At 41.8% G+C, this 27,401-nt stretch overlaps 1 protein-coding gene across 2 annotated transcripts in view; it reads left to right on the top strand.

Annotated features, from left to right (window-relative positions):
- Positions 1-27,401, top strand: part of TOP1 (DNA topoisomerase I) — an 83,443-nt gene that overhangs the window by 30,684 nt on the left and 25,358 nt on the right. The window contains exons 4-10 of one of the 2 annotated variants that reach the window (XM_066234928.1): positions 406-508; positions 11,851-11,974; positions 13,053-13,108; positions 15,474-15,569; positions 16,551-16,626; positions 20,546-20,652; positions 26,882-26,997. In XM_066234928.1, the coding sequence (XP_066091025.1) occupies positions 406-508; positions 11,851-11,974; positions 13,053-13,108; positions 15,474-15,569; positions 16,551-16,626; positions 20,546-20,652; positions 26,882-26,997 (678 nt within the window). Of the gene's footprint in view, positions 1-405; positions 509-7,192; positions 7,319-11,850; positions 11,975-13,052; positions 13,109-15,473; positions 15,570-16,550; positions 16,627-20,545; positions 20,653-26,881; positions 26,998-27,401 lie in introns of those variants that run through there. The other variant, XM_066234929.1, reaches the window with a different exon arrangement.

Raw genomic sequence — 27,401 nt, 5'->3', positions numbered from 1 at the left:
TCTTGAGGTTTGGTTTTTCCAACACATTATATAGATAACTGTCTGATCTTGAAAGTCAGCGTTCAAGATTTATTCGTTTGTTTCATTTATAGCTTAGTCTTCATAGTACCAGATGTAGGAAAAGAATGACAAATTGTTGATTCCTTTCATAGTAGAATTGTTTCCTCTTCCCACCTGCACATTCGTAACACACCTTGGATTTAAGGTCAAGGTAATGGGCTGCCTTGTGTTCGAATTCTTTCCTTCCAGTGGACCCTTCCAAGATTACCCTGCCTCTAAAACCAAGACGTGGGTTACAAATGCCATTTGAATCCTGTCATTGTGCTTCTTGACCAGCTTGTCAAGGTAGGCAGGCAGGAGGTAGCTCATGACTCCTTTTAACTGACTCATCTCTTATGGTTGCAGATTCTCATAAACACAAAGATAAACACAAAGATCGGGAACACCGGCACAAAGAGCACAAGAAGGACAAGGAGAAGGACCGAGAAAAGTCCAAGCATAGCAACAGGTAAGGGTTGAACCAGCAAGTCGTTCATTCAGCGGTGGGTTGGCCGTGGCTGGGCTCACCTAGAATAGGCCTTAACTTGAGCCATGGGTGAACAGCCTGGGTATTCAAGTAAGCCGAGACTGTATTTGATTTGAGCTGCTAAGAGGAGGGCCTTGATAATTTGGGCCTCATGGTGATGCCATTGTTCAGATCAGGTGGTAAATTTTCTTTCAGTATATACCTCATTAAAAGTATAAATTTTAAGTCAGTGAGCTATGAATTTATTCTAATATAATGGCATTTAATCAAGTGCCCAGAGAGCTTGCCTTGATAAAAGGTGACTGGATTGGAGACCTGATATATCTTTTTTTTCTGTAGTTTAAAGGACATAATTAAAAATTCTTCCCTTGCGCTTCCGTGGTCTGTGAGCTGCTGAAATCCTATGCAAAAGATTGGGCAATTGAAAGTCAGTAGTGGACCCTCTGGGGCCCAAGCCTCAGAAAGATGTTTTCTTATTCATTTTCCTCCCAAGTTTTTGGTGTAGGAGGCACGTGGTTTAAGTGCAAGATGTGTAGGATGTATTTGGGTATAGTTCTACTTGTTGAAAATGAGGACTTTGCCTGACCTGTGGTGGCGCAGTGGATAAAGCCTCGACTTGGAACTCTGAGGTCGCCGGTTTGAAACCCTGGGCTTGCCTGGTCAAGGCACATATGGGAGTTGATGCTTCCTGCTCCTCCCTCCCCCTTCTCTCTCTCTCTCTCACTCTCTCTCTCCTCTCTAAAAATTAATAAAAAGAACATTTAAAAAAAAAAAAAAAAGAAAATGAGGACTTTGCCTGACCTGTGGTGGTGCAGTGGATAAAGCGTCAACCTGGAAACACTGAGGTTGCCGGTTCAAAACCCTGCGCTTGCCTGGTCAAGGCACATATGGGAGTTGATGCTTCCTGATCCTCCCCCCTTCTCTCTCTCTCTCCCCTCTCTATAATGAATAAATAAAGTCTTTTAAGAAAATGAGGACTTAGGCTTCTATTTTGAGTTAAAGGCAGTGGGTGAGAAAGCTGTATGGTATTCCCATAAGTTTTGTGCGAAGGGAATGTAAAGATCAGTTATTTATTAGAACAAGTGCCTCCAGCCTTGAGTTTCTAAGGACTACCGTTGACTCTCAAACAACATGGCTTTGAACTGCGTTGGTCCCATTATAGGCAATAAATACTGTAAATGTATTTTCTTTATAACATTTTATTTTCTCTGGCTTATTTTAGTTTAAGAATGCAGTATGTAATAACATATAACACATAGAATACCTGTTAATTGTCTATGTCAGTAGGCTTCTAGGAGCAGCAGGATATTAGTAGTTAAGTTTCTGTGGAGTCAAAAGTTATACGTGGGATCCTGGGGGGTTGTTTAGTGGCTAGAGCATTGTCCCGGTGTACCGAGGTCACAGGTTTGATCCTGGGTCAGGTCACATATCAGAAGTGAGCAGTGTGCGCCCAACTAAATGGAACAACTAAGTGGAACAAGTTGATGCTTCTCCTCCCCCCCCCCCATCTCTGAGACTAATGGGGATAAAAAGTTACACATGGATTTTGGACTGTGTGGAGTTGGGGGGGTTTCATCCTAAACCCCCTCCTTGTTCAAGGGTCAATTATACTTCATTAGCTGGTTTATTGTATGTAGAAAAGTTAAAGTAAGAATTGCTTTCTAAATCTGTTCTTTTAATGAATCATTAAAACTTTTAAAATATTTGTAAGTGAATTATTTTTATGAGTAAGTCTTTCTGAGCCATTAAAATAACCAGGTTAATTTGGCAATGTTTCTTCACGAATTACCTACCACTTCTAAGGCCCTTATTCCCCCCTACTCACTCATTTCTTGCCATGTGATCATCTAGTTTCTATTTTATTATTCTAGTGAATTTAATTTCAGTAGTTGAATCCAAATTCAGTTTATGTGCATCTACTAGACTCTTACGGTCCCTTAGGGCAAAGTTGGGGTCAATTGTATTCACTTTACATCCTCAAGGTTTAAGTATAGTACCAGGCAGAGAGGTGACACTTTGTTTATGTTTGTTGAACCAGTGAGTGGATGACCTATGGATATACCAGTTACCTTTTTCTCTCTTCTTTTTATATATTCACAGTATTCTACAAGTTGGTGCTCCTGGCCATCTTATTTTTCAAACAAGATTTTTGTGTATTTGTGGTGAAATATACATGATATAAATTGCCATTTGAGTGGCATTAAGTACATTCATAACATTATACAACCATCACCAGTATCTATCTTCAGAACTTTTTCAGCATCTCAAATAATCTCGGACCCCATTAAACAATACTCCCCTATTCTTTCACCCTCATCCATGGCAACTTCTATTCCGTTTTATGAATTTGCCTATTCTAGTACCTCGTATAAGTGGAATTACAAATTTTTATTTATTTATTTTTGCATCTGGCTTATTTCACTTAGCAGACTGCTTTCAGGGTTCACCCATGCTGTTGCATATCGGAATTCTTTCTCTTTTATGGCTGAATAATATTCCATTGTATGTCTGTACCTCATTAAAAGAAAGTTCGTTCATTGGGAGCATGTGAGATCTTGCTTCCCAGCAACTGTATTCAGTTTGTTTCAAATAAACTCACATTCTTATAAAATTAAAAAAAAAAATCCCTTCATCCGTTAATGAACCAGTTGGTTTGTTTTTAACCTTTGACTACTGTGATTAGCGCTGTTACGAATGTGCATGTGCAAGTATCTGAGCCTCTGCTTCCGGTTCTTCTGAGTGTGTACTTAGGAGAATTGCTGGGTCGTGGCAAACAAGTACTGTGATCTTCATGCCATGTTTTTGCTTTGCTAGTTGATGTGGAGTGCCAAGAAAATGAGATAATCTTGACCATGAAGAACTTTGTCATTTGAGTAAAATGCTTATAGATCAGATGAAGAAATGCTAATTTTCATGTTACCAGACATTTGTCCAAAAAGACTAAAAAGATAGAGATTCATATTATAAATGTAAGCTTTTAAAAAGTGATTTCTTTTTCTCTGGTACATGTACTTGCCCAACCTGATTTACAGGGTTGGTGGGAGAAAAGATGGGGAATGAGTGGCATCAAAGGCTTTGGGGGCATAAGTTTGGTCCTGCCCCTTTTACCAGAATCTCCTTTTTAAAAAGAAAAGATGCGATTTTGGTGTTAACATTTCTTGAATTATTCACAGTAGCCCAATGGCCTCTATTTAGGAGAAGTCTCTTGGTGTCCTGGTCCTTCTGCCTTGGTCTTATGTAATCTTGGCTAGGCTAAATCATCTTTTTAAATTCAGCTTTCTCATCTGCCGGTTTCCTCATATTAAATACATGCTTCAGAGGGGACACATGGGAATCAATAAGTGTAAAATTAAGTGTGAACTGCTCTACAAATGTGGGAAATATTTTGTATACCCATTGAAGCATACTTTTCCAAGATTATAGCATAGGCAAATTCAGGAATTTGTTCTTTGCAATTTTGTGCCTTTTATTACTCGTTTCTAATCAAAATGCTTAAGAAAATAATAGCCTGTTTGCCAGGAGGGCACTGGAAAAACCTGGCCCGAGTTTCTGTTTGCACATGACTAAATCTAGCCCTAATCTCTAATTCACATGTGAATAACTTTAGAACAGTTTAAGCAGATGATGTGTTGTAAGCAGACTATTAAATACTTCCTGTTTGACCTCTACTGACATACTACTTCTTTGCAACAAAGGAAGTGTCTTGGTTATAGCCCATTAAAATCCTGTACACTGTATTCCTTTTTTAAGTGACTTCTAATCTTCAAGTAGTTTTTGGTGTCTTCCTTTTTTCTTTTGTAGCAGATTAAGGAAACCTCGAGGCTTGTTTAGTCACGTCTTAAGCCCAGAATAATTAATATTTAGCATGTTCTGTTTGAAAAGGCGTCACTTTATTCCAGCACTTTGCTTACAGTAATATGTTCCTATGTTCCTTCCTTCTCTGCAAGATATGGACTAAGGACCCAAATCCAGGAAGCATCTTTCTTCTGCTTGATAACATGTTCTGCATACTGAGAGTGTCAGAGAATTGGAAATTAGGCTTTCTGCTCAGAGAATGGGATGTGGACCCTCCCTCTGGGATCCCATCTTTCTCCTGCGATTTCTCCTTTATTCTCACTCAAGGTGCAGAGTAAGTGAGAGGGTGGTAAAGATTATAGGCATCTGACTGAGGTGACATGCTCCAAGTCCCAGGGCAGTGGGGTAGCAGAGTAAGGGTGAGATCAGAGCTCTAAGGCCTCTTGTGTTTTTCTTCCACTGTTATTCCTTCCAGTTAAAAAAACAAAACACCAACCAACCAAGCAACAACAAAAAACTCCCTGAGGAAGGTGAATTGTGTAGCTAAACCATCTGTGTTTAAACACAAGCACCTCTTTCTCGTATGCGTACCACAGGCAGCTCAGGGTATAAAATGCCGGAACATTCGAGGCACTGCCTCTTTCACTTGGCACTAATTGCGTTAATCTCATTAAATTCTGACCCTATGCAAACCCTATCTCTGACTATCTTCTCTTAGGTCCATAACACCACAGGAAGAGTTTATACCAAAGACAAATAAAAAGAATTCCTTCTCTTTATTTCTGACACTGCTTCTTTCTGTTAGCATTAACATGAAGCACTTTAGGTTCTTATAAAAAATATATGTATATCCTCTGAAAACAGAAGGAATACTCTTAGTAGCTGCTAAGGAATCACTGGGCTTGTAGGAGCTCACCAGATATTTCCCTTGAAAGTTTGCATTCTTAGCCACGTTATCTTTACTGCTAGACCTCTTCTGCAAACAACATGACAGGCAGCTGGGTGGGGGTGAGTCCCTTTAGAAAATCAAGATTCCCCATTAGTGTTTGGCTGTGTGCATCCCTTGCCAGTTGTAAAGCCTGTCCCTTGGGCCGGAGTGACAAGTTTGTGGACAGTGGGGGAGGGCGGCGAGCGCTGCTGTGAGGCAGTGGACAGTGCTTTAACGAGTGCGCTGGCAGCACCTGTCCGTGCGGGCAGTGTGGGAGCAGACGAGGACAGGGTGCTGGGGTTCCACTCTCCCTTCCGCTCCAGAGCCTGCCTGGATCAGAATTGGGAGACTGCAGGATCTTAGGGAAATGGACTGGAATTGAGCAGCTGGGTCTCGGATTAGGAAACATTTTTCTGAAAGTAATCAAAGTTAAAAGCTGCGTTTACTCCCTTCTTGTGAGCTGTCTGCTGCAGCCCTTTATTTCTCTGCACATCCCTGTATGGACCTGGCCGGGGAAAGGGACAGTTAACCTAGGCGGAGAAGAAAACTGCACAGTCGACAAACGAGGAAGCTGAGCAGCACCGCCATTCCGTGGGAGCCTCTGTGAGGTCGAGAAGAGCACTCTGAAACGGTGCGAGTGGCCACTCTGTCCTGTGCTGACCTGTGGGCCCCACGGATATTAGTCATGGGTCCTGATCTAAGCCATGACTTCTGGGCTTCGTTTTCCATTTTGGTCAAGTATTGAGAGCAGACTGGCCTGGTCAAGTTTTCAAGTTTGTTGGGGGAGAATTCAACTGGAAGTTATAACATACTAAACAATTGAGTATGATGATGGTGGTGGTGATGATTATGGTGGTGGTAATAATGTTGTTGTTGGTGGTGGCGGCGGTGATGATGATGATGGTTACCACAAAGCCTGGTTAATATCATTCAGGTAAATTGAAGCTGTTGATCTTGGTAGCTGGGCCTAATTTAATATTGATAATATCCCCATTTGAAGCCTTACATTTCAATTCTATCTAGCCCTATTATAATGAACTGGAACTGAACCATTTTTTAAGAGATTTCGTGGTGGAAACAGCATTTGAGCTAGCCGTTGGAAGACGGTTAAAATCATGACAGGAAGGTGATGGCTAGAAATGGGCGTTTCGGATGAGGAGAGCAGCGTAAACAGAATCTGGCAGTATGGGGAAAGTGCTGTGCTCTGGGGGGGCTCCAGCGGGGTGGGTGCCTGGACTCACAGGAGGGGGAGTAGAAAAGGAGGTCGAAAAGTAACTTGGGGCAAATGATTAAAAGCTATTTCAAGAAGTTGGGATGGAAAAGGAAAAGTTGGGACTTCATTCTGAAGGGAGCAAGAGGGCTAGGGCTACTGAACATAGAAAGGGAGATACGGAATTTAGCCACAAATGGCATGATGGCATGAGGGGTCTAAGAAGAAGGGCTCCTAGTGTAGATAAGTGGGTGGCTGCTTACCCTATTAATAGAGATAAGGGTAGTAGGGATAGGGGAGGAATGGGAGTTCAGAATATGCATTGGCTTTGGGCACATCCTTTTTCCTCTCTGGCCTGCAAACAAAGGACTAAATAATTTCTGAGATTCCATTCAACTCAGAGGAATAATTCTTGTGATTTTGAGCATTAAGTGATAAGCATTAAGAAATCTTTATTTCTTAGTTTTTCAGAAACTGCTGCTGTGTTCTTTTCCCAGAGGCACCTTTTGAGTTTACCTAGACTTTTTATTTAGCAAACATTTAAGCTTTACTTGTCTGCTTTCCTTGAGGGGCTGTGGGTTTCCTCCTTCCACTGCTTAGAAGCTGTCTAGGAATCAATCCCCTGGAACCTGCGGGGCGGATCTGCTGCCCTGAGGAGTGGCCAGGTTGCTGGGATACATTCCTGCCCTTAGCCATTAGTGACTCAGTCCTGTTCTCAGAAGGTAAAGAGGCTCCTCCTGCCCCCAGCAGTTCTCCTTTTTTGCTTTGTTTGGGAAGTATGGTACCAAAGGGACCCACTCTGGAGCCCAACTGCCCTAGTCTAAGTCCTACTTATCTCTCATCAGATGTGTCTCCTCGGGTGAGTTACTTAACCTTACCTACCATGTCTTGGTTTCCACAGCTGTAAAATGGAGATGCTAGAACTTATCTCATTTTTGTTATGGGGATTAAATTGCTTAGAAGAGTGCCAGGCACTTAGTGGTATTCAGGTATCCGTTAAATACTTTTATTGGTAATAGAGGACAGATTGTTTTTTTTGTTTGTTTCTTTAACAGATTTAAATGGTTTCCCATAGCCAATATCCTAGCTTCCCAGAATATCAGACACGGACTTTGTTTTGTTTTCTAAAGAGGCCGCAAATGCCATCCTGGAACAGAAGGGAAATGTTTTTCCCTCCTGGCGTCTTCCTTCGTCCACCTTTCTGCCCGAGTGCCTTAGAGGAACCCTGGTCAAACTTGTCTGTTTAGCTCCAGAAAGGGTCACAGACCACTGGTTTCACCATCATCACTTTAAAAATAGTGTAGGTTACTTTTGTACTTTTTTTCTTAGTGGAATTTAGCTAATTGAAGCATAAAACAGTCATGAACACTCTGGAGAGGTGGCTCAGACTCTTTCCATTTGTTCTCTTCGGCACTGACTTCTGCTTGTCCAGGCTCTGCTGGGATGGTGGGTCTTACCCCCAGACAGATGTGAGCCCTGAGTCCAAGGAGTCAGCATGTGGGCATAGCCATGAATTGAGTATTTTCTCTCTCAGAGTGGCTGATGGTGAAATCCCTATTTCATCCCAAAGTGTGACCATTACGGAGGTTCTGGAATGCTGTGTGTCCCAGACTAAACTCATTCTTAAAATGCATTTGTTTTTCAGATCTTTTTGTTTCATACTGGGATCAGTTTTAAGCCTTTCTTCCAGTTTATTTTTCTTACTTAACCCCACTGAAGTTTCTTCAGTATCTCAATCATCTGTTCTATAGCCTCTGAACTGGCCAGTATTTGTAGTCTTCAGTGGTATTTAAAGAACTTTTTGTGACTTTTACATTGTGTATGAAAAAAGTATCAGTATAAAGAGAAGGGCAGCATGCAATCAACACATGAATTCCTCTTCTGCACGGTCAGAATCCATCATCTTATCAGTGGTAAAGGTGCTACTTTTTAAGCCACTATAAAAGCCAAACGAGTTTTTAAACATTTTGGAGAAAGAAGTAAACTATAGGAAATCCTGAATGATGGTGAGTCAGCCTAACTGATCCCAGGTTGCTCCATGTTCTACCACTGGCTGAATCCTGCGTCTGACTCCCATGGCCCAGCCTCCTGTAGGCTTCTGGGTCACTGGACTCTGGCCCCCAGGTGCATTTGCTACTTAGGTAGATTCCTAGGACTGGCACCAGAGCTTGCCCTTTGCCGGCACTCCTGCCCGTGTAAGGGTTATGGATAAGGGGTGGGACTCAAGGCCTCTCTGTTCTCCATTTCTGGAGGCAGGGACAGAACAGCACCTGACAAGTAGCTGTAACGTTAGCATTGTGTTCAGAGGCCTAACAGGGTTCCACAAACTCGAATTCCTAACAGTCTTCAGTGGAATGCCTGTGTGCCAAAAAGATGTCCTTAACCCTGAATCATCTGAGCTCACTTAATATAAAAATCCAAACCTGCTCTTCTACATCGAAAAGTCGGGAGAGTGAGTTGCCTCTGGAAAGTCAAGTTGATAGTTTCATCTCATTCTGGTGAAACACAGGGGTTACTTCTCTAGCAGGAACTTTGGATGTCCTGAATAGTGTTCCCTTTGGTTAGCAGGCGGAGGAAGTATCTCTGACTTTTTTCCTACTTGCCTGGAGTGGCCTAGGTACTGTCTCATTGCCTTGTTATTTGTTGACTCCTTTTTCCTTATCTCTGTTCGGTGTGATAGTGAACAGCAAAGCTGAAAACTGGAGGGCGGTGTGTGCGCTCACAGACTGCTGGTGCCATGACCGCCAGAGGCCAGAGAGCCAGTTTTGTGTGAAGTAGACTAATGTTCTAAGAATTGCTTTCATTGAGAAAGAGATGGGGGGGGGGGTCAACCATGAAGGAGGGTAGTGTTTCGAAACTTAGATTCCTGAACCAGCCATTTACAGTTTTGTGGGAAGACAAAACAAGAAGCAGCTATCCCAAAGGTTTAATCGTTTCAGTTATCCAAGATCTCTATTCTACAAAGTTTCTACTTGATGGTAAAATAAAGTTTTGATCTTAAGATCAAATCTCAGATTGGCCCATGCATTCAACTCTAACTTTAGTCTACCTTAAGTGGTAGGTAATCAATTTCATGGAAATGTAATGGTACTGATTTAGTGGGAAATGCTCTGAACTTGGAGACAGAAATGCAGTCTCTTACCTTTGCTTCTCTCTGACACATAACTTTGAATAAGACTGGTTCCTCTGTTTCTAAATCAGTCTAAGGGGATATAACATGACCTCCCTGGAGTGCTGTAAGGATCGAGTGAAACAATGCATGTGAAAACACCTAGCACACTGCTTGCTTAGAATTTTCAGAATTACTTTGGAGGGGGAGGCACATTTATCCATCAACATTATGGATATAATAGTTCCATATTTTTTGCTTTTAGGCAAAAACTTGTATAGATGACCAGTAATATTTTTTTAAAATTTTATTTACTGATGAAAGAAAGGGAGAGAATGAAAAAGAAATGTCAATTTGTTGTTCCACTTACTTATGCATTCAGTTCATTGGTTGAGTCTTCTATGTGTCCTGACTGGGGATTGAACCTTTAAATGTGGCCTATAGGGATGCCACTCTTAACCAAGTGAGCTACCCAGCCAGGACAACCATTAATATTTCTTATATTTAATGTTAAAGGAAACAACTAGAACAACAAAGCTTGTTTAATGGAATAGTGATATTACCCTACATTTTGCTGGTAATATCAAAACCATGTGTAAACTCCTGAAGGATCAGTTGCAATCTTGGCAACTTTGTTGTTTCACCCATAATTCTAAAGCTGCAGTGTTATGTAATTGAGTTATTTTTGTAAGGTAAAGAATTAATTTTTTGATTCAAACATTGCATTTTGGCAAAGAACAATTAGGGGAAAACATCGCATGGAGAATGACATCATAATGATGCTGAGAATAAAAAGTGTGGTGGGAAAACTTGGTCACTCTGTGCCTGCTAGCACGTGGGGCTATTCTTTGTCCTCAGGAATTCAAAAGAAAAGTGTGCTCATGTAGAGACTTGTTATTTCAGTGTGTGTGTGGTTCCTCTAAATACCCTAATGAGAGTGGAGAATGTAAACAAGGGAAGCAGACCTTGTTTTTTCCAGACAGTTCCTGGATCTTCCCTAACCTGCTTATTCCCCAAACCTCGGTACCACTGGGGCTCCTTTTGAGTACGGAGAGGTATGTGTCAGCAGTGCTGTCTTCATCCAAGTTCTGTGGCTCTCACCTAATCGGTTGCTCACATTTATCTTTTTGGGCCTTCGTTGTAGCCAAGTATGCTGGCCAAATCTCCTTAGGACACACTTCATGGGATGGACAAAGGCTAATGTGCTCATTGCTGGTAAAATCTTTTTTTTTTTTTCCTGGGCTGAAGGTGTTAAATGTGACAGATGAGACATGCAGTGTATGGTGGGAAAGGTAAGAGCCGATGCTGCCCATAGGCCTGACTGTCCCTGTCACTGGAGCTCCTGTCAGCTGTTTTTGCATCTGGGATGGACTTTCCCCCAATTTATAACACTTGATATATCACGGTTTCTTCCTTTCCTTACTCACTAAGGTCATCTCTAGTTTTTGGTGGTTGGTTTGTTTTTGTTTGATTCTTGTTATGGGAACCTTTAAATTAAACATCTTTGTGTGATGTTATTTCCCAAAGAGAAATTTCCAGGAGCCAGATCTCAGATGTGAGCATTGTAAATTCTCTTGCTTTGTAATGTCATACTTTGTTTCCAGAAGCGTAATGCCTTTCTACAGTGCTACCAGTGTGTCCACAAACCCTTTTAAAAGCTAAGCTTTAAAAATTTTAAATGTTTAGCATGGAACATGCCCTTGCTTTTAGATAGGTCTTTTCTTGTTGTGAGGAAAGGACCAGGAAGGCTCTATAAACCCTGTCTTAGTTGTAGCTAACCCTTCTTAGTCAAGACTAGCAGGAAACAGGACTGTGTTGGGTTGCTCACAGCACAAAGCCCTGGCTTGGCTATGGGTAAGATGCTTCTCAGGTCCGGCCCAGAACTACCAAGTGTGTTTTCAGTGAATTGTCTTCACCCTGCACATCAGATGTGAACAGTAAGTTGAAGTTTCATTTTAGTTTTTTGCCAGTAGAATGTTGTAGAGGGACAATAGAGCTTGCTGTGTATTCTTATCCACTTAAAAAAAAAAAAGTCCTGGTTTGTTAGGAATGACTGTGTTCTCTTTTTGGTTCCTTTACTCCCTTGAAAAAAATTAAAACTTAAACAAGGTGAAGTGTGTAGACAGAAGCCTCTACTTGAACCTTCTGTCAGGATTGTTTATTTAAAGCATTGTAACTTTCCATGGTTCATGTTATCTTAGGTAATCTTATGAGTTGATCTTGTGAAATGAACCCTTGTGGTCCCTATTCTGGCCTAACCCTTTGTGTCTTACTTTTCACAGTGAACATAAAGATTCTGAAAAGAAACACAAAGAGAAAGAAAAAAACAAACACAAAGATGGAAGTTCAGAAAAACATAAAGATAAACATAAAGACAGAGACAAGGAAAAACGCAAGGAGGAAAAGGTACCGAGCTCTCCACAGGGAGGGGAGAGGTGTGGGCCGCACCTTTCATTCTACTGACCTTTTAACACAGGTGCTGGGAGGGTTGTCATTGCACAGGAGGACCTGTGTGGCCTTCGGGTGAAAAGGTCTGTCAGGACACTAGAGCCAACCGGAGTCTTAAACTGTGAAAACCAGAGCTCTTTGCCACCGCGTTTACATTATCATATCTGTTCCTGTCATTAATTTATATGGCAAATGAGTAACCTGAAGATGTAGGCTATCTGGAAATGTCTGTTTCATGGGGGAAATTATTCCTGTTTCGGGGGCTTCATGCTGTGTTGGTCCTCTGTTGGGTGAAGGTTCTTGAGTGGCGATTTGGTAATGCTGGTGCCTCTCCTGGTGTCCTTCCAGCATAGCCAGTATGGCCTCCTCACAGTGGCTGGGTTCTTCTAGCTGCAAATGAAGTGCTGTGCACAGAGTTTTAAAAAGTCGTTTTAATCTAGGTTTTGAAAAAGTAACATTTGAACTTGGTGAATTCAGACAATATGGAATAGGGAGTACGGGAAAAATACATCTCTCTTTTGTCCGTGGCTCCCTGGCCTCCATCTTTCCCATTCCAGAGGCCAGCCACTGCCACTGCGTCTTTTGTATTCTTCCAGAGACGCTCTGTGTACAGCGGGAGGGAGGGAGGGAGGGAGGGAGAGAGAGCATGTGTGTAGATGGTTGAAATACCTAGAGTGTCCGGGAAGTCCAGGGAGGGGAATGTGGCCACACTTTCCCAAATCAGAAAAGGCAGGAAAGAGGTGCTTTCTTTTTGTTTTGTTTTTATTTCTCCTCTGCACTGCCAAGGGCAGATCCTTGGGAGGTGGAGGGTACTTCCTGAGGGAGGGGACCTGCCTTAATTTAATGGCAAAAGCTGCCCTTTGGAAGGGAAACTTTTCTCAGTGACTTGGACAGTTCATCCTGAAGCATGGGGAAAAGGTGGCAGGAAGAGCTGGCCTGTGACCCAGAGCCCAGGAGCTGGGGCTCAGAGAAGAGAGGCTTCCTCAGGGGTAGTCCGTTCAAGGTGCTCATCAGTCGCTGCCGTTTGACCTTTCAGGTTAGAGCCTCTGGGGACGCAAAGATAAAGAAGGAGAAGGAAAATGGCTTCTCAAGGTAAGGTCCTCTGCTTCTCTCTGTGGTGCCAGCGGGCAGCTGCACCTGTGACCCGGCCGCCCCTCTTCGCAGGGAAGCTGGCCTGGGAAGGCTTGGTCTAGCAACCTGAGCATTTCTAGAGTGCCTCGCAGTGGGACGGACAGCACGTTCAACAGAGGTTAACTGAGTGGAGAAGGTCGACAGGAAAAAAATTTAAACATTGAGATATAATTTACATACCATAAAATTCACCCCGTTAAAGTGTACAGTTGGGTTTCATGTAGTCACAAGGTGTGCATCCTCCCCACTGCTGCACTATGTGATTCAGGACATTGTCACCACCCCAGAAAGAAACTCCGTCCTCAGTCAGCAGTAAGTGTTAGTAATATTCTTAGACTCATATGTAGACTCCTGCTTGACCTACATTTTAGGGATGGGTGTAGATTGGAGTAGAAACATGTATCTGTTTTCTGAAAGGAAAGGAAAAGAAAAGACACACAGTCTAGCGGTCACTTCCCTGTGCTATTTTTGCTGTTAGAATTGTTTTCCTCATCAGCCTCAACTTTTAAACTCAGCCTGAGGGAGCCCTCTGGTTTCAAAAAACTAGAGGTTTATGGTCACATGTTCTCACTTGCCTCCACCGAGTGACAGAATGGATTTCTGAGTTGTTGTCGTATGTGTTGGCATTATTGACAAGGCAAAGTGTTTTGAGAGTTTTGCTGCCTTGAAACTTTGAACTTTCAGTTTCATTTGGGAACAGTTTTGAAAACTGTGCCATGTCCTCCAGGTCCCTAAGACCAGGAGAAGCAGGAGCCCTCTACTGGCACATTTTGTAACTGTTGTAGGAATGCCGAATAATAAAACTCCCTGTAAGCTACCCTAGACGTTCTGATTTCGTAGATCAAGTGACTGAACACAGGGAGGCTCTTTTCTGCCAAGAGACCAACGGCCTGGGATTTTTATTAAACTAATAAATACTTAGAAATTGAGAGACTCTTTGGACTTGGTGTAGTCCTGGGTTCGGTGTCAGACTGTTGGGTTAGAAGATCTGCAGCCCCACCCTTAGAGGCAGTGGTCTCCATTCACTCGACGGACTGCTTCTTAGCTTACAAGTATGTCTGCAGAGAACCCAGATCTTTCACTGGATGGAGCTCATTTTTCTGATCAATTGCTTTAGAACTTCTTCAGGCCTACTAAGTTTCCCCTGTGTTTTTAACTTCACCTGGGGCAATACTAGGACCCAGCATGCACTGGGTGGGTGGATGGCAGCATTTCTTCCTGGGGCAGAGCTTGGGAGATTTGGGGCCCTCGGGTCTAGGTGAGTCATTTTCATGGTGAGGGAAACAGCTTTAGACGCTGGCATTTGGGGAGTGTGTAGAAATAAGGAAGGAAAGCTAATGTCTTTAAAACATTCAAATTCTGTTGCAAGCAAGGGGATCCAGCATGCTTGAGAGGGTGGGGTGGGGGTGGCGTGTCCCCTCATAAAACCCTGTGAATGTCCTGACTTCCTTTGCAGCTGAGTCTGAGCTTCCTTACCCCTTTGGTCTCTTAGAGACGGAAGCTTCTCACCCGGCCCATTCCCCGTGCTGAGTTAGCTCTGTCTGTGCTCTGGCTATAAGCAGTGAGGCTCTGATGAGGTGCGCCAGGCCAGGGACCCTCCCAAGGCTGCGTAATTCTGGTCCCATGGTTTTCTCACTTCTTCCTTCCCCTTTTGGTTCAAGGTGGTTGCCTAACACAATTATCTTTCTATATGCAGAAGAGAATGTCTCAATAAAGATTACTGTGTATCAAGTAAATGGGCCTACGGAGGACATTGAACAATGACCAAATTTGAAGGAATTGCATTTGTCCTGGGCTCTCATTTAGCACGGGCCTTTCTGTTGCAATGTCAGCGTAGTTAGTTTCCTGTGTAACTAAGGTTGTATCCTTAGACCTAAGGCACCAAGTTTGGGAAATAAATTTTCACTCTTTTCCTTGTAAAAACTGTAGTTTCACTTTTGGAGCACTAGAATAATCAGTTTGGATCATTTCTGGAGTCAGATACATATAATATATCCCTCACTGGAAGTAAGGAAACAATTCAGTTTCAGTTTGCTCCTGTTGGGGTTTGGGTCATGCTGGCAAAGGCAGCTAAGATATAGTGGGAAAGACTACTTAGAATAAGGATCTCAGACCTTGATTTCCCTGTTCCTCTGTAAAATGGATACAGTACTGTCTACCTCACAGGGTCAAAGTATGAATTAAGTGAGAAAAGGTGCTCATGGGAAACATTCATAATATGTGCAAATGAATGTCCTCGTCCTTAGCTGCTTCTCAGATAATTTATCCCGACTTTAGATTACTTAATGTAGATGTTCCAACTCATTAACAACGTTTTTCTGTTTAGTCCACCACGAATTAAAGATGAACCTGAAGATGATGGCTATTTCGCTCCTCCTAAAGAGGATATAAAGCCATTAAAGAGGCCTCGTGATGAGGATGAGTGAGTATTTCTTATTAGTACTTTGGTTTTTGAAAAGAGGAGTTGTTTAGAGAAACGTGATGCATGTTTCTGCATACTGGAAAACTGCATTAATTGACTTTTACTCGTCTGGATTTTGGGATTAATGGACAGGGTGACTGATTTCTCTTTGAATCGTGAGAAGTGGGGTTTGCTAAACAAATAAGCAGTGTGCCTGAGGCTTAAACAGAGACTCTATATTTCCACTTATTGAAAAGGCAGTGCACAGTGTAGGAATTTCAAACGAAACAGAATTCATGACGAATATTTGTTATTTAAGTTACTTTAAGTTGATCGTCCTTCATCACAGATCAGTTTTTACTGTTAGAGCAGTCTCTCATAGAATAGGATCTGTTCCTGTCAGTATATTCTGAGTGAAGTTTCAGTGTATAGAAGAAGTAATAAAATTGCTCTTAATTAAAACAGTTATTTGAGGCTTATATGCACCTCTTTCTCTTATTCAATCAGCAAGGTTAAATTCTGTTCATTATTTTCAATCCTGAATAGCTAACTATGTTCTAGGAATCTACCGAGGATTTATGGTAGAAAGTGGTGGGTGGGGAGGGAGGAGGAAATGGTCAGTGAACTCATTTGTGTCCACTCAGAATTCATGCAGAATCTCTTCCCGCCCCTTGCGAGCCAGTCCTTACTTTGTGGCAGCCATTGTCTCCAGATTTTCATCTTCTAGGGGTGTCACTCATGTATAAAGCCCTCCGTTCCACTTCCCTCCCAGACCGGCGTCTAGTACAAAGTGGTTTGTTTTGTTCTATTTAGGGCTATAACATGGAGCTTGGTCTGGCCTTCTTTCTCTGTTCCCATTCTTGACTAGAGTGCTCCGCCTAGAATAATAGCAACCACACCTACCTGGGAAAGCTCCAGGAGGAGTTAGGTGGTCCTGAGCCTATTGGTGGGAACTATGGAGTCACAGTTGTGTTAACGGCATCTTCATGTTCCCCTTTCTAGTGCTGATTATAAACCTAAGAAAATTAAAACAGAAGATATCAAGAAAGAGAAGAAACGAAAACTAGAGGAAGAAGAGGTTAGTAAAGAGACTTAGGCCCTTTGGGGCTTGAGTTTGGAGTAGGGAGTTGTCCATAAAACAACTTTTGAAGGCATATGGCTTTTAGGTATTTAATCAGTCTGCTGTCAAGGAAAAAGCGCTTCACATGTGCAGTACGGTGGCACTGTTAGTGTGAAGATCTCTCCTAGCCTTCTTGGGCGTCACCCTTAGCTGTGCTGCCAGCTGGTGCTCTTCAAAAAACCTCCACCCTCTTCATACATATCGAGGAGGTGTAAACAAGAAATCATATTGCCCTTGCAGTGTGGAAGGGTTTTCCCTAAGACTGTTTTTAGTGCCATCTCGTATCTCACGAAGCTTGCTCATCCTCCCTTTGGGTCACTATTCTTGTTTTATGTCCTTTAATGGGTGCCACTTGGACACAGGATGAACTCCAGGCTCTTGACCACAGCGCCGCCCAGGCAGGCCCCTGCGTCTTGTCCTCTCTTCATCTTGTGCCTCTTCCCTATTTTGCTTTGTTCCAGCCACACTGACCTGTGGTTCTTTTGTGCACACTGTTCTGTTCCCTGTGCCAGGAACACGTGCCCTTCCTCCCTCCTTCTCCTGGCCTATAGCCCTTCCTTAAGAATCTCAGCTCAGTACTTTCCTACGGTGCTGTTTGATGTTTGTGATATATTTAACATACAATATATGGTTCCTCCTTTTGACATTTATTTCTTATACTAAAGGGCTATTAGCAAGTGATTCAAGTAAAACATGCAGAAATTCATAAGTGTCTTAATCCTGCACTCTTCTATGAGAAGAAGGAGTTGAGTCAGTTTTAACTCTTATGCTGCATTTGAGGTTAGCCACTGTGGGAAAAATGGGTTCACATGCAGAAAGACAATAGCTTGAAATATTACCAGGACAGATAATGAGGGACAGTGCAGACTGGTGGTGGCGCAGTGGATAATGCATTGGCCTGGGACACCGAGGACCCAGGTTTGAACCCCCGAGGTTGCCCGCTCTTAGTGTGGACTCATCCAGTTTACTCCGAGGTCGCTGGCTTGAGCAAGGAGGTCACTGGCTCAGCTGGAGCCCTCTGGTCAAGGCACATATGAAAACAATCAATGAACAACTTAGGAGCCACACTATGAATTGATGCTTCTCATCTCCCTTTCATCCTCTCCCTCTCTTTAAAAAAAGATAGGGGCAGTGAGGTTTTGTTTTGTTTTATTTATTTATTTATTTATTTATTTTTACAGAGACAGAGAGAGAGTCAGAAGGATAGACAGGGACAGACAGACAGGAATGGAGACAGATGAGAAGCATCAATCATTAGTTTTTCGTTGCGTGTTGCGACTTCTTAGTTGTTCATTGATTGCTTTCTCATATGTGCCTTGACTGCGGGCCTTCAGCAGACCGAATGACCCCTTGCTGGAGCCAGCGACCCTGGGTCCAAGCTGGTGAGCTGCTTTTTTGCTCAAGCCAGATGAGCCTGCACTCAAGCTGGCAACCTCGGGGTCTCGAACCTGGGTCCTTTCACATCCCAGTCCAACGCTCTATCCACTGCGCCACCGCCTGGTCAGGCAGGGCAGTGAGTTTTAAGAGTATAATCTATCATAGCAATAAGAATAATAGCAATAATTAAAATTAAATGTAACAGATGCTTACTATGTGCCAGGCACTATTCTTAACACTATCTCATTTCATTTACTCCTTAGAACAACCCTTAGAGACAGATGCTGCTACGGTCAACTCCACTTTTACAGATGCAGAAATAACGTGCAGAGTGATTGCTTGAGGTCAAACAGCTGTAAAGCCAGGGTTTGAGCCCACCATTGTGATTCCACAGCCAGCCCAGTAGTTGCATGTAGCCTCCCTTCTGGGGGCTTGGCTGATCCTTCAACCCCGCAAGGAGGGAGAAGCATTAGTGATGCAATCATATTAGACTATTAATGAGTAGGTGAGACACAGAGAAATGATTGGTTCCTAGTTTAGGGCATTGTAATTTTTCTATTAGTCTGTTCTTGGCAGAGTTCAAGTATATGAGAGAGCCAGCCAACTCAAGAAATGGAGAATGAAGTGTTGAGTAGTGATGGTAATCAGTTACTCTGGTTTTTTGTTGTTGTTGTTGTTGTTATTGTGTTAATTTAATGATTGAGAGAAGAGAGAAACATCGATTTGTTGTTCCATTTAGTTGTGCAGTCATTGGTTGATTCTGCTATGTACCCTGACTGGGGACCGAACCCACAACCTTGGTGTATCCAGATGATGCTATAACCAACTGAGCTACCTGGCCAGGGCAGTCACTCTTACTTTTATTAGACTAGTCAATATAGAAATGTAAAACTTAGCTCTTCGTCCTTTCTGTATTGCCTCTGTGCTTATGTTGCATTTATTTACAGTACTTTTTCTGGAGCATCGTCGTCAAAGAGGTTAATCATAGCTGTTAGGACATTTGGGAAAAAGAACTCTTGACCCCACCCCCACCCCCTACCTTTTATTGTTGTATTTAGCAACCCGTCTCTCTACAGAGGGAGAAAAAATTTCAGGCTGCAAGACTGAATTAATACAGTCACATTGTGGCAAGGACCCCAGATGGCAGGATTGGTCATTAAACCTCGCTTGCTGGTTGTGGCTGGTTTCATTTCTGGGAATTGTTCCGAAGTCTCTCAGTGACTGATTATCCCATTTTCAGGCTTGAAAACATACCGTGTAGCCAGTCGTTTCCTGATGGGACCATCTGCATGCCTGTTTAGAAGCTATTCAGAGAATGTCTTAACTGGAAAACATTTCCCTTTCCTGTGGTGTGTTCCAGCCTAAATAGTAAACACTCGCTGAATTAATGTGATCCTCTAGTCCTTTCTCCTTGCAAACATGCTTACACATGGATATGCCTACTGTTTTTAAATGTGTACTGTATTGTAGCTTCCCTCTTTCTTCTACCCCAGGAGTCACTTGCTTCAAGATCCTGAGTTTATCTTGATTGCCATCCTGTCATGTCGCCCTGGAATGTTTATCTATTCCAGTCATTCCCATGAGTCACATTCTTTTGTTTTTCTGGTAAACTTGGGCTTTCATCATGGTCAATATCAGCGCTGTGACTTTGAGGAAGTAATACAACCTCTGTTTCAGAGTTTCCTTGATTGTAACTGGAAAAGGTCAAACCAGACTGTCTGCAAAGCTCTTTCACGCTGACATTCTGTAATTGATTTTAAACTAGCTCAGACCTTCCATAGCCGTAGAAAACTTGGTGAATACAGACTTAAATTATCTTGTGTAGTTAGAACAAAGGAAAATACTCTTCAAGAGTTTTAGTTCTCTTGAGTTGAGACCCCCACCTGTTGAATAGCACATTTTTACCTAGATGTCTGTGTTTTGAGATTTATCTACTGTATTGGTGAATTGCACTTGTTAATGTTTGGTGATCTTTTTTCTGTGCCACTGTGACAGCTCATCAAGGGTCAGCCTCATAAATAAACACCTCTCTAACAAGCAGTAATCATCTCAGGACCTTTCAGATACTTGCCTGCTGTTCCGTGGCTTTGTATATTAAGCATCTGACAGAAAGCCTCAAACACTTATTTGGTGGTGCTTGAAGAGGCTCAGAGATGAGCAGATTTAAACATAAGTGAGGCTAATACATGGGAGCTCACTCTGTGTGGCAGCCGTGCTTTCTCAGGCTCTCCTCTGCAGAATAAGTGTTTTTAACTTACTTTAATGAGTGCTTTAACTTACTTTCTTGAGTAATTTGTCAGGGAGTTGTGGGAACTACAACTCCAGAGAAGAATATTAGTACATTTTGACTCATCTGTCAAGTAGAGCAGATGGACCTAGGAATGTTTCTAGTTCGAATATTCTGTGATTCTAGTTTTTCTTCTGTGCCCCCACCCCCAGACTACTTGTAGAAATGCAACCTATCCTTTCTTAAGTGCTTTCTCACCGTGTTTCTTTGTAGGACGGTAAATTGAAAAAACCCAAGAATAAAGATAAAGATAAAAAAGTTCCTGAGCCAGATGGCAAGAAAAAGAAGCCGAAGAAGGAAGAGGAGCAGAAGTGGAAATGGTAACACCTCAGCCCTGGGCTCAGCGGCAGCTCTCTAGCCTGCACCGTAACCAAGCAAGGGGGTTGTGGTTAAAATTAATACCCTGGTATTTGGGGGAGGAGGGAAGTACTGTAAAGAGTCTCCAGAATGACATTCTGAAATAAGCCTCCCAGGTCCTGGTGACATTAACCAGCTCTGAACCTATTGGATCTCAAAGCTAGATCCTAGCCTATCAGACAGAATGAGCTGCAGAAGAAGACCTATGCATGTGTGGGAATTGAGCCCAGGAAGACCACTGCATTTAAAAATGAGAGGGGTTATTTTAAATATGCTGGATTATTCCATAAATACTGCTGGGAGAACTCTTGTTTTAAAAAAATAATCTCCCCGAGAAAACCTGGGTGAATATTTTTATAATTGTAGAATAGAGAAGTCCCTTTGAAGCCCAGAGCCATAAGGAAAAGACCTGTGCATTTGATACTCAAAGTTCAGTCTTCTATATGGCAAACGAACTCATGCCTGAAAAAACAGGTTGCAAGGGAAAATACTTGCAGTGCACAGGGCTGAGATGCCTCATATGGAAAAAGGTCTGTAAAAACAGAAACGAAGGAGTGACACACAGAAAAGGAGGAACAGGCAATTCGTTCAAGAAAACAAATGATTAGTAAACATCTTAAAATATGGGCAGCCTCACAAGTGAAAAATGCACAAAGAAAAATAAGTGATGCATCCTTTGTTTCAGCTCTCTCAGATTGGGAAACATTAGTGTCAGAACAGCTAGGGTCATGAACATGAGAAAACAGGCCTTCTCCTTCCCTGGAGTGGAGGCTCGGGACAGGTTAGCAGTCACAGAGGTTCCTTTTAAAAAGTGTGTTTAGGTGGGAAATTTTGTTTTCTTCTTAATAAATTTTATGTTTAGTCAGATGTTTAGAATTTTGAAATAAACATGTATTTTTTAATACTGATTTTAATTAAAATTTTATATTGTTTACTACAACAGTAATACACGTTTTTTATTTATGTGGAAAAATTCAAATGATCCGGAGGTATAGGAGTTAGAAAAGGTGACAGTTCTCTTTTCTTTTCTCCCATTCCCATTTTTCCTTTCCAGCTTTGAGGCAGCCACTATTTGTAGTTTGGTGTGCAGTGTTCCAGGCCCATTTGTGTGCATTTATTCTATGGCTTTTTTTATATATATATAAAGTGAAAGGAGGGGGAGATAGACTTTCACATGCGCCGTGATCGGGATCCACCCAGCAAACCCCATCTAGGGCTAATGCTCAAAACAACCTAGCTATCCTCAGTGCCTGGGGCTGACACTCAACCCAGTTGAGCCACTGGCTGCAGAAGGGAGAGAAGGGGGAGAGGGAGGAGAGGAGAAGCAGATTGGTCCCTTCTCACATGTGCCCTGACTGAGAATCAAGCCTGGATGGCCATATGATGGGCTGATGCTCTATCCACTGTGATGCTCTATCCATAGTGGCCAGGGCCACTATGACTTGTATAATTTATGAAAATAATCTCCCCAGCCTGAGAAAGGGGGTGATCTGTGACCAGGGAGATGCTGAGCGGAGCAGAGCTGTGGTGGCAGAAGTGCTCAGCACCACGTGTCACTGGCACTGTTAGTGTGAACATGATGCGGTTAAAAGACAAGTGCAGGAAAATACCCCAGAGCCAGGGAGCCCTGGGCCTTCCCAGAGGTCCCAAGTCAGAAAACAGAAGATGTATTTTCACTTGTTTCATTTTATTTCATTTTTTCTTTTAAAGTTTTCAGTGATAGAATATTGGAAGGTTTTTATGACCTTTAATAAAATGACTTTTTTTTTTACAATAAAATAAAGTGATTGATTATATAAATCAGGTTATTATTGGGAGTTGGGAGAGTGATTAGTAATTCATCAGCCTGTTGTCTCTCTGGTCCTGTGGCAGGAGCTTGTGTTTGTTGCATGAACATGTTCGTTTCTTAGTCATCAGTCGCTCCTTGCTGCCTCCCTCTTCCTGTGGGGCCTTGGCTCGTGTTGGGCCCTGATGTACTCTTTTCCTGGCCAAGTCTTGTGTGTGTGTGTAGGCAGGTGCCCTGGAAGGGGCCACGGCCTCATTTTGTTTCTGTGGTTCAAATCCTTACTGGTATGGCCACACATTAATTTTGAGAGACTGATCTTTTTTTGTCATTGTGTTTTTATTTTGGTTAGTCAGTCTTTAACTGAAGATTGTTGGCTTGGGGGTCAGTAATCTTTGCTATAGCCACCTTGCATGCTTTTCTCAAATCTGATTGTTAAATTTTGGATAGTCTTTTTAAAAATGTTTTATTTTATTTATTGATATTAATGAGAAAGAGAGAACCTTTGATTTGTTGTTCCACTTATTTCTGCACTCACTGGTTGGTTCTTTCTTGTATGTGCCCTGACCCAGGAACGAGTCTGCAACCTTGGTGCATCAGGATGGTGCTCTAACCAAGTGAGCTACCCGGCCAGGGCAAATAGTGTGCATTTTTAAGCACAGTGCTTCATGGTACATTGTAAGTTTCAGAAGTAGAGAACAGTAATGATCAGCCTCTTAACTGAGAGCTCGCCCTTCCGTCACTGTCGACTGCCTGTTCCTGTCCTCTGAAGTCAGTGGACCGTCCTCTGTGAGGGCTTTGATGGCATAGTCGGGGAACTTAAATAGCAGATTCTCTCGTTTGTACCATTCCTCTTGGCTGTCCTACTAAAAGAATTACACACTTCACCAGCTTGGCTAATGGGCACACCTTTTGCTCCCCTCACGAGTCTGCTGACTTGTTCATCCTGCCACAAACTTTGGTCCTGTCTCCCTCTCTGGTAATTGTGGGGGTGGGGAAAGGGCGGATCCCTCTGCATGTCTTCACTGCATCACGTTTTCTCCATAGAAACAGTGTTACAAGAGACGCTGTATGCTCGGGCTTAGTTCCAGGAAAGTTCCTGTTTAACCCAGATCCCTTGTTTTAACTGGTACTCGTTGTAGGGTCTCAGCTCATCCTCAGGTTCAATACACTTTTGTGTCAAGGGCTGACCTGTTAGAACATAGGTCCTGTGTTTATTCTACACAAGTGACTCTTCATCAAAAGACCTTGAAACCAGGGAGTTGTTGCTATTGTTAGGTGTGACTTTAAATCGAGTTTTGTGTCTTTTTTAGCAGAGAGACTCAAAGCATTATAACGTAGGGAATTTGTGTTGAAAGACCAGGACTCACGAATACAATCAGTAATTGTGATAAAAAAATCACATGGAATATGGGTTGACATTTTTCTTAAACCAGAGACACTAAACTTGATTCCATAGATCAGCTTCCAGAAAGCTGTAGCATGTGACTTTTATTTCTGGAATTTAAAAGTGCATTTTACAGTGCACTGTGCGGTATTGATGAACTGCAAGGAAACCTGGTTTCAGAGGGCGTGTGGGTGCTGACTGCCCTGTCCTGCACACGTTTCTAGGACTGTTCCACCTTCCTTTGTCAAGCACATTTTATTGTCCGATCCTTAACTAGCTTGAGTTGGTAAGTCAGGCCTGCCATAGAGAGGTCATTTTGATGTCTTCATGTTTTTTCATAATTGTGTTGGTGAACCATTGGTGGGGGCCTAAAAGGGCAACAAGACTGTCAGAGACATTTGACCTCGGATGGTTGTTGATCCAATGATACCAGCCTGTTGGAGAATATGTTCTATCTGTTTAACTGATTTGGAGAGTAATAGACATGGAGGTTTGGATGGGTTTCTGCATCCAGCCCTTTTTGTGACAACGTGGGAGATCCTCCAGTGTCATATGTGTAAAGTGGTAGGTCATAGAGGATCTTTACGTTCCTTCTTAGTCTTAAGATTGTATTATCTCTTGACCTTTTACATTGTTGTACAACCATCACCACCACCATCCATCTCCAGAACTGTCTTCATCCTACAAAACTGAAACTATGCAACAGTGACTCCCTCATCTGAGCCTTTCCCCTAGTTCACCACCATTCTGCTCTCCGTCCCCGTGAGTTTTCTTACTCGAGGCCCTCATGTAAGTGCAATCATGCAATATCTGTCCTTTTATGACTGGCTTATTTCACTTAGCATAATGTCTTCAAGCTTTATCCATGTTGGACATGTGTCAGAATTTTCTTTATAAGGCTAAATATTTCAATTCTCTGTATAGATCACATTTGTTCATCCATTCATCTACTGATGCGTACTTAGCATGAGTCTACCTATGGCAGTTGTGAATAGTACTGCTGTGAACACTCATGTACAGGTATTTGTTTGAGTAACTGCTTTCCATTCTTTGGGGTATATTTCTCGTAGTGAAATTGCTATACCCTGTGGTAAATCGGAGTCTGGCTGACTTTTGAGGGCCTGCCGTGCTGTTTCCACAGCGGCTGCACCCATTTACAGTCCCACCAACAGTGCACAGTTTCAGTTTCTCCACATCCTCAACACTTACTATTTCTAGTTGGCTTTTGTTTTTAATAATAACCATCATAATAGTTATAAGTGGTATCTCATGACTCATAACTTAAATCTTCCTAATTATATGCGATGTTGAACACTTTTGCAGATATATATTTTGGTGAAATGTCTACTCAAGTCCTTTGACTATTTTTTAATGAGCTTATCTATTTTGTTGTTGTTGAGTTTGTGGTTCTTTATATATTCTGGATATTTACCCCTTATCAAACATTTGCTTGCAAATATTTCTGTCATTCCATGGGTTGCTTTTTCTCTCCTGTGGGTTGCTGCAGTTTTTAATTTTGTAGTCCAATTGATCTCATTTTTTCTTTTGTATTTCTGGTGTCATATCTAAGAAATAATTGTTAAATCCAATGTTTAAGCTTTTTACCTTATGTTTTCTTATAAGAGTTGTATAATTTTAGCTCTTACATTTGGGTCTTTGATACATTTTGAGTTATTTTTATATGTAGTGTAAGAAAGATAAAAGCCTAACTTCATTCTTTTTGTGAGAATATCCAGTTTACCTAAAATTGTTTGTTGAAAACGCTACCCTTTCTCCATTGAATGATCTTGACACCTTGCCAGAAATCATTTCACTATATATGTTGACTTTGGTTTGACAGCATATTGTTGTTACAGCACAATTTGATACATGTTATTTTTATTTGATGTTTTTAACTTTGTTTAAAATATTGGAGGTAAAAGATAATATCAAACAATAGAGTGTGGATAATTGGCCTTTGGAACGATTCTGTAGAACAGTATGGCTTTTTATTAGAAGGTAGAAATAGTGAAGATTAAAATCTGTGAAGTTTTAAGATATTCTCTGGAAGACAACTGACTGGCTCTTAAAAAAACAAAGCAGTGGTTGGGAGGTCTGATTGTAGAGAAACAGACTTTGGGCCATACCCTGTTGCAGTGCATGGTCCTTAATTAGATCCGAGTTCATAAAATATATTTTGGATATAATTGTGAGGTTTGTAATATGGTCTGGGTATTATTATAATGCTACTAGGGATTTATTATTACATGTGATAATTGTTCTATAGCTAAGTGAGGATATCCTTATTTTTATAGAGATGTTTGCTGAAATATTTAGCGGTGGTATTATATCTGCAGTTTACTTTGAAATGGTTCAGCAAAAAAGAAAAGGAAAATTAGCATGATATTAACAATTGTTGTATATAGGTGATGGTATGTGGTCTATATGTTATTCTTTGTTTTTCTATTTGATCGTTTTTAAAATAAAAACGTTTTGAAAAGCTATTTCCACTGAGGTTTACATTCACTTATCATTGTCTATTAGATAGCTCTAGGTAACCCATAAATACCTTAAACTCAGTACGACCCAAGTGAACCTACTATTTCCCAGCCTTCTGTTCCATTTATGTACTTTCTCCTAGGGTTGTTTTTCCCTGGACCTTTACCTGGCAGCTCCACTCCCAGGACGCCTTTTCTTATGTAGCAACAGCATAAATGTGGTTTACTGTTACACCATTGTGATAAAACTACTGTTTTCATTTTCATGTCCCCAGTTGCTGCTGAGCTCCTTGAGTGCTGACCTCTTGTATCCAATATCTTTGAAATGACCTGTTGAAATGTATTTTCCTTCATTTCATCTTATTTGTTGTGTTGTCTTTTTCACAGTGAAAGGCATTGGTTATTTTGATCCAGGCCCTGAATGTGGGGCTCTCAGTCATTGTACAACACCAGTCAACTAAGCAGATAATAATTTTGGCATTTAATATGTGACTCTATAATAGGTAAAGTGATCACTAAATGAGGTTGTACCTTGTCTTCTAAAGGTGGGAAGAAGAGCGTTATCCTGAGGGCATCAAGTGGAAATTCCTAGAACATAAAGGCCCTGTATTTGCTCCACCATATGAGCCTCTTCCAGAGAGTGTCAAGTTTTACTATGATGGTGAGTTGTTTCAAGGTTGTCCAATTCTTGGCCAAGAAAAGAGTCTGATTCTATTTAGGAATAGAAAGTAAGGAAGGATCTTGTGTTGTATAATCCTTTTCTGTTTATTTCATTTTATTTTATTGTCATCATAATGTTTGAGGGGAGGGTCTAAGGTATCTACTTAACTCTCAAAGGCCCATTTGGTGCTGAAAAGGTACCATGAGAAATGGGCTGTTAATGTCTTATCTACGTGGTCCCAAAACAATTCCTCTACATAGCTCACAGCACTGGGTCCACAGGCTAAGTGCTTTTATCTAAACTTTATTTCTAAGGAGCTACTCTTTGCAAGCATTAATGAGAAAAGCCTTTCTTGAATATAATGTTTTATTTTAGCAGTATAATGGAAACTTGGCAAGCTGCTC

This window comes from Saccopteryx bilineata, chromosome 6, assembly GCF_036850765.1.
Source record: "Saccopteryx bilineata isolate mSacBil1 chromosome 6, mSacBil1_pri_phased_curated, whole genome shotgun sequence".
Taxonomy (NCBI): Eukaryota; Metazoa; Chordata; class Mammalia; order Chiroptera; family Emballonuridae; genus Saccopteryx; species Saccopteryx bilineata.
This window is presented reverse-complemented; position numbering and strand designations above follow the sequence as displayed.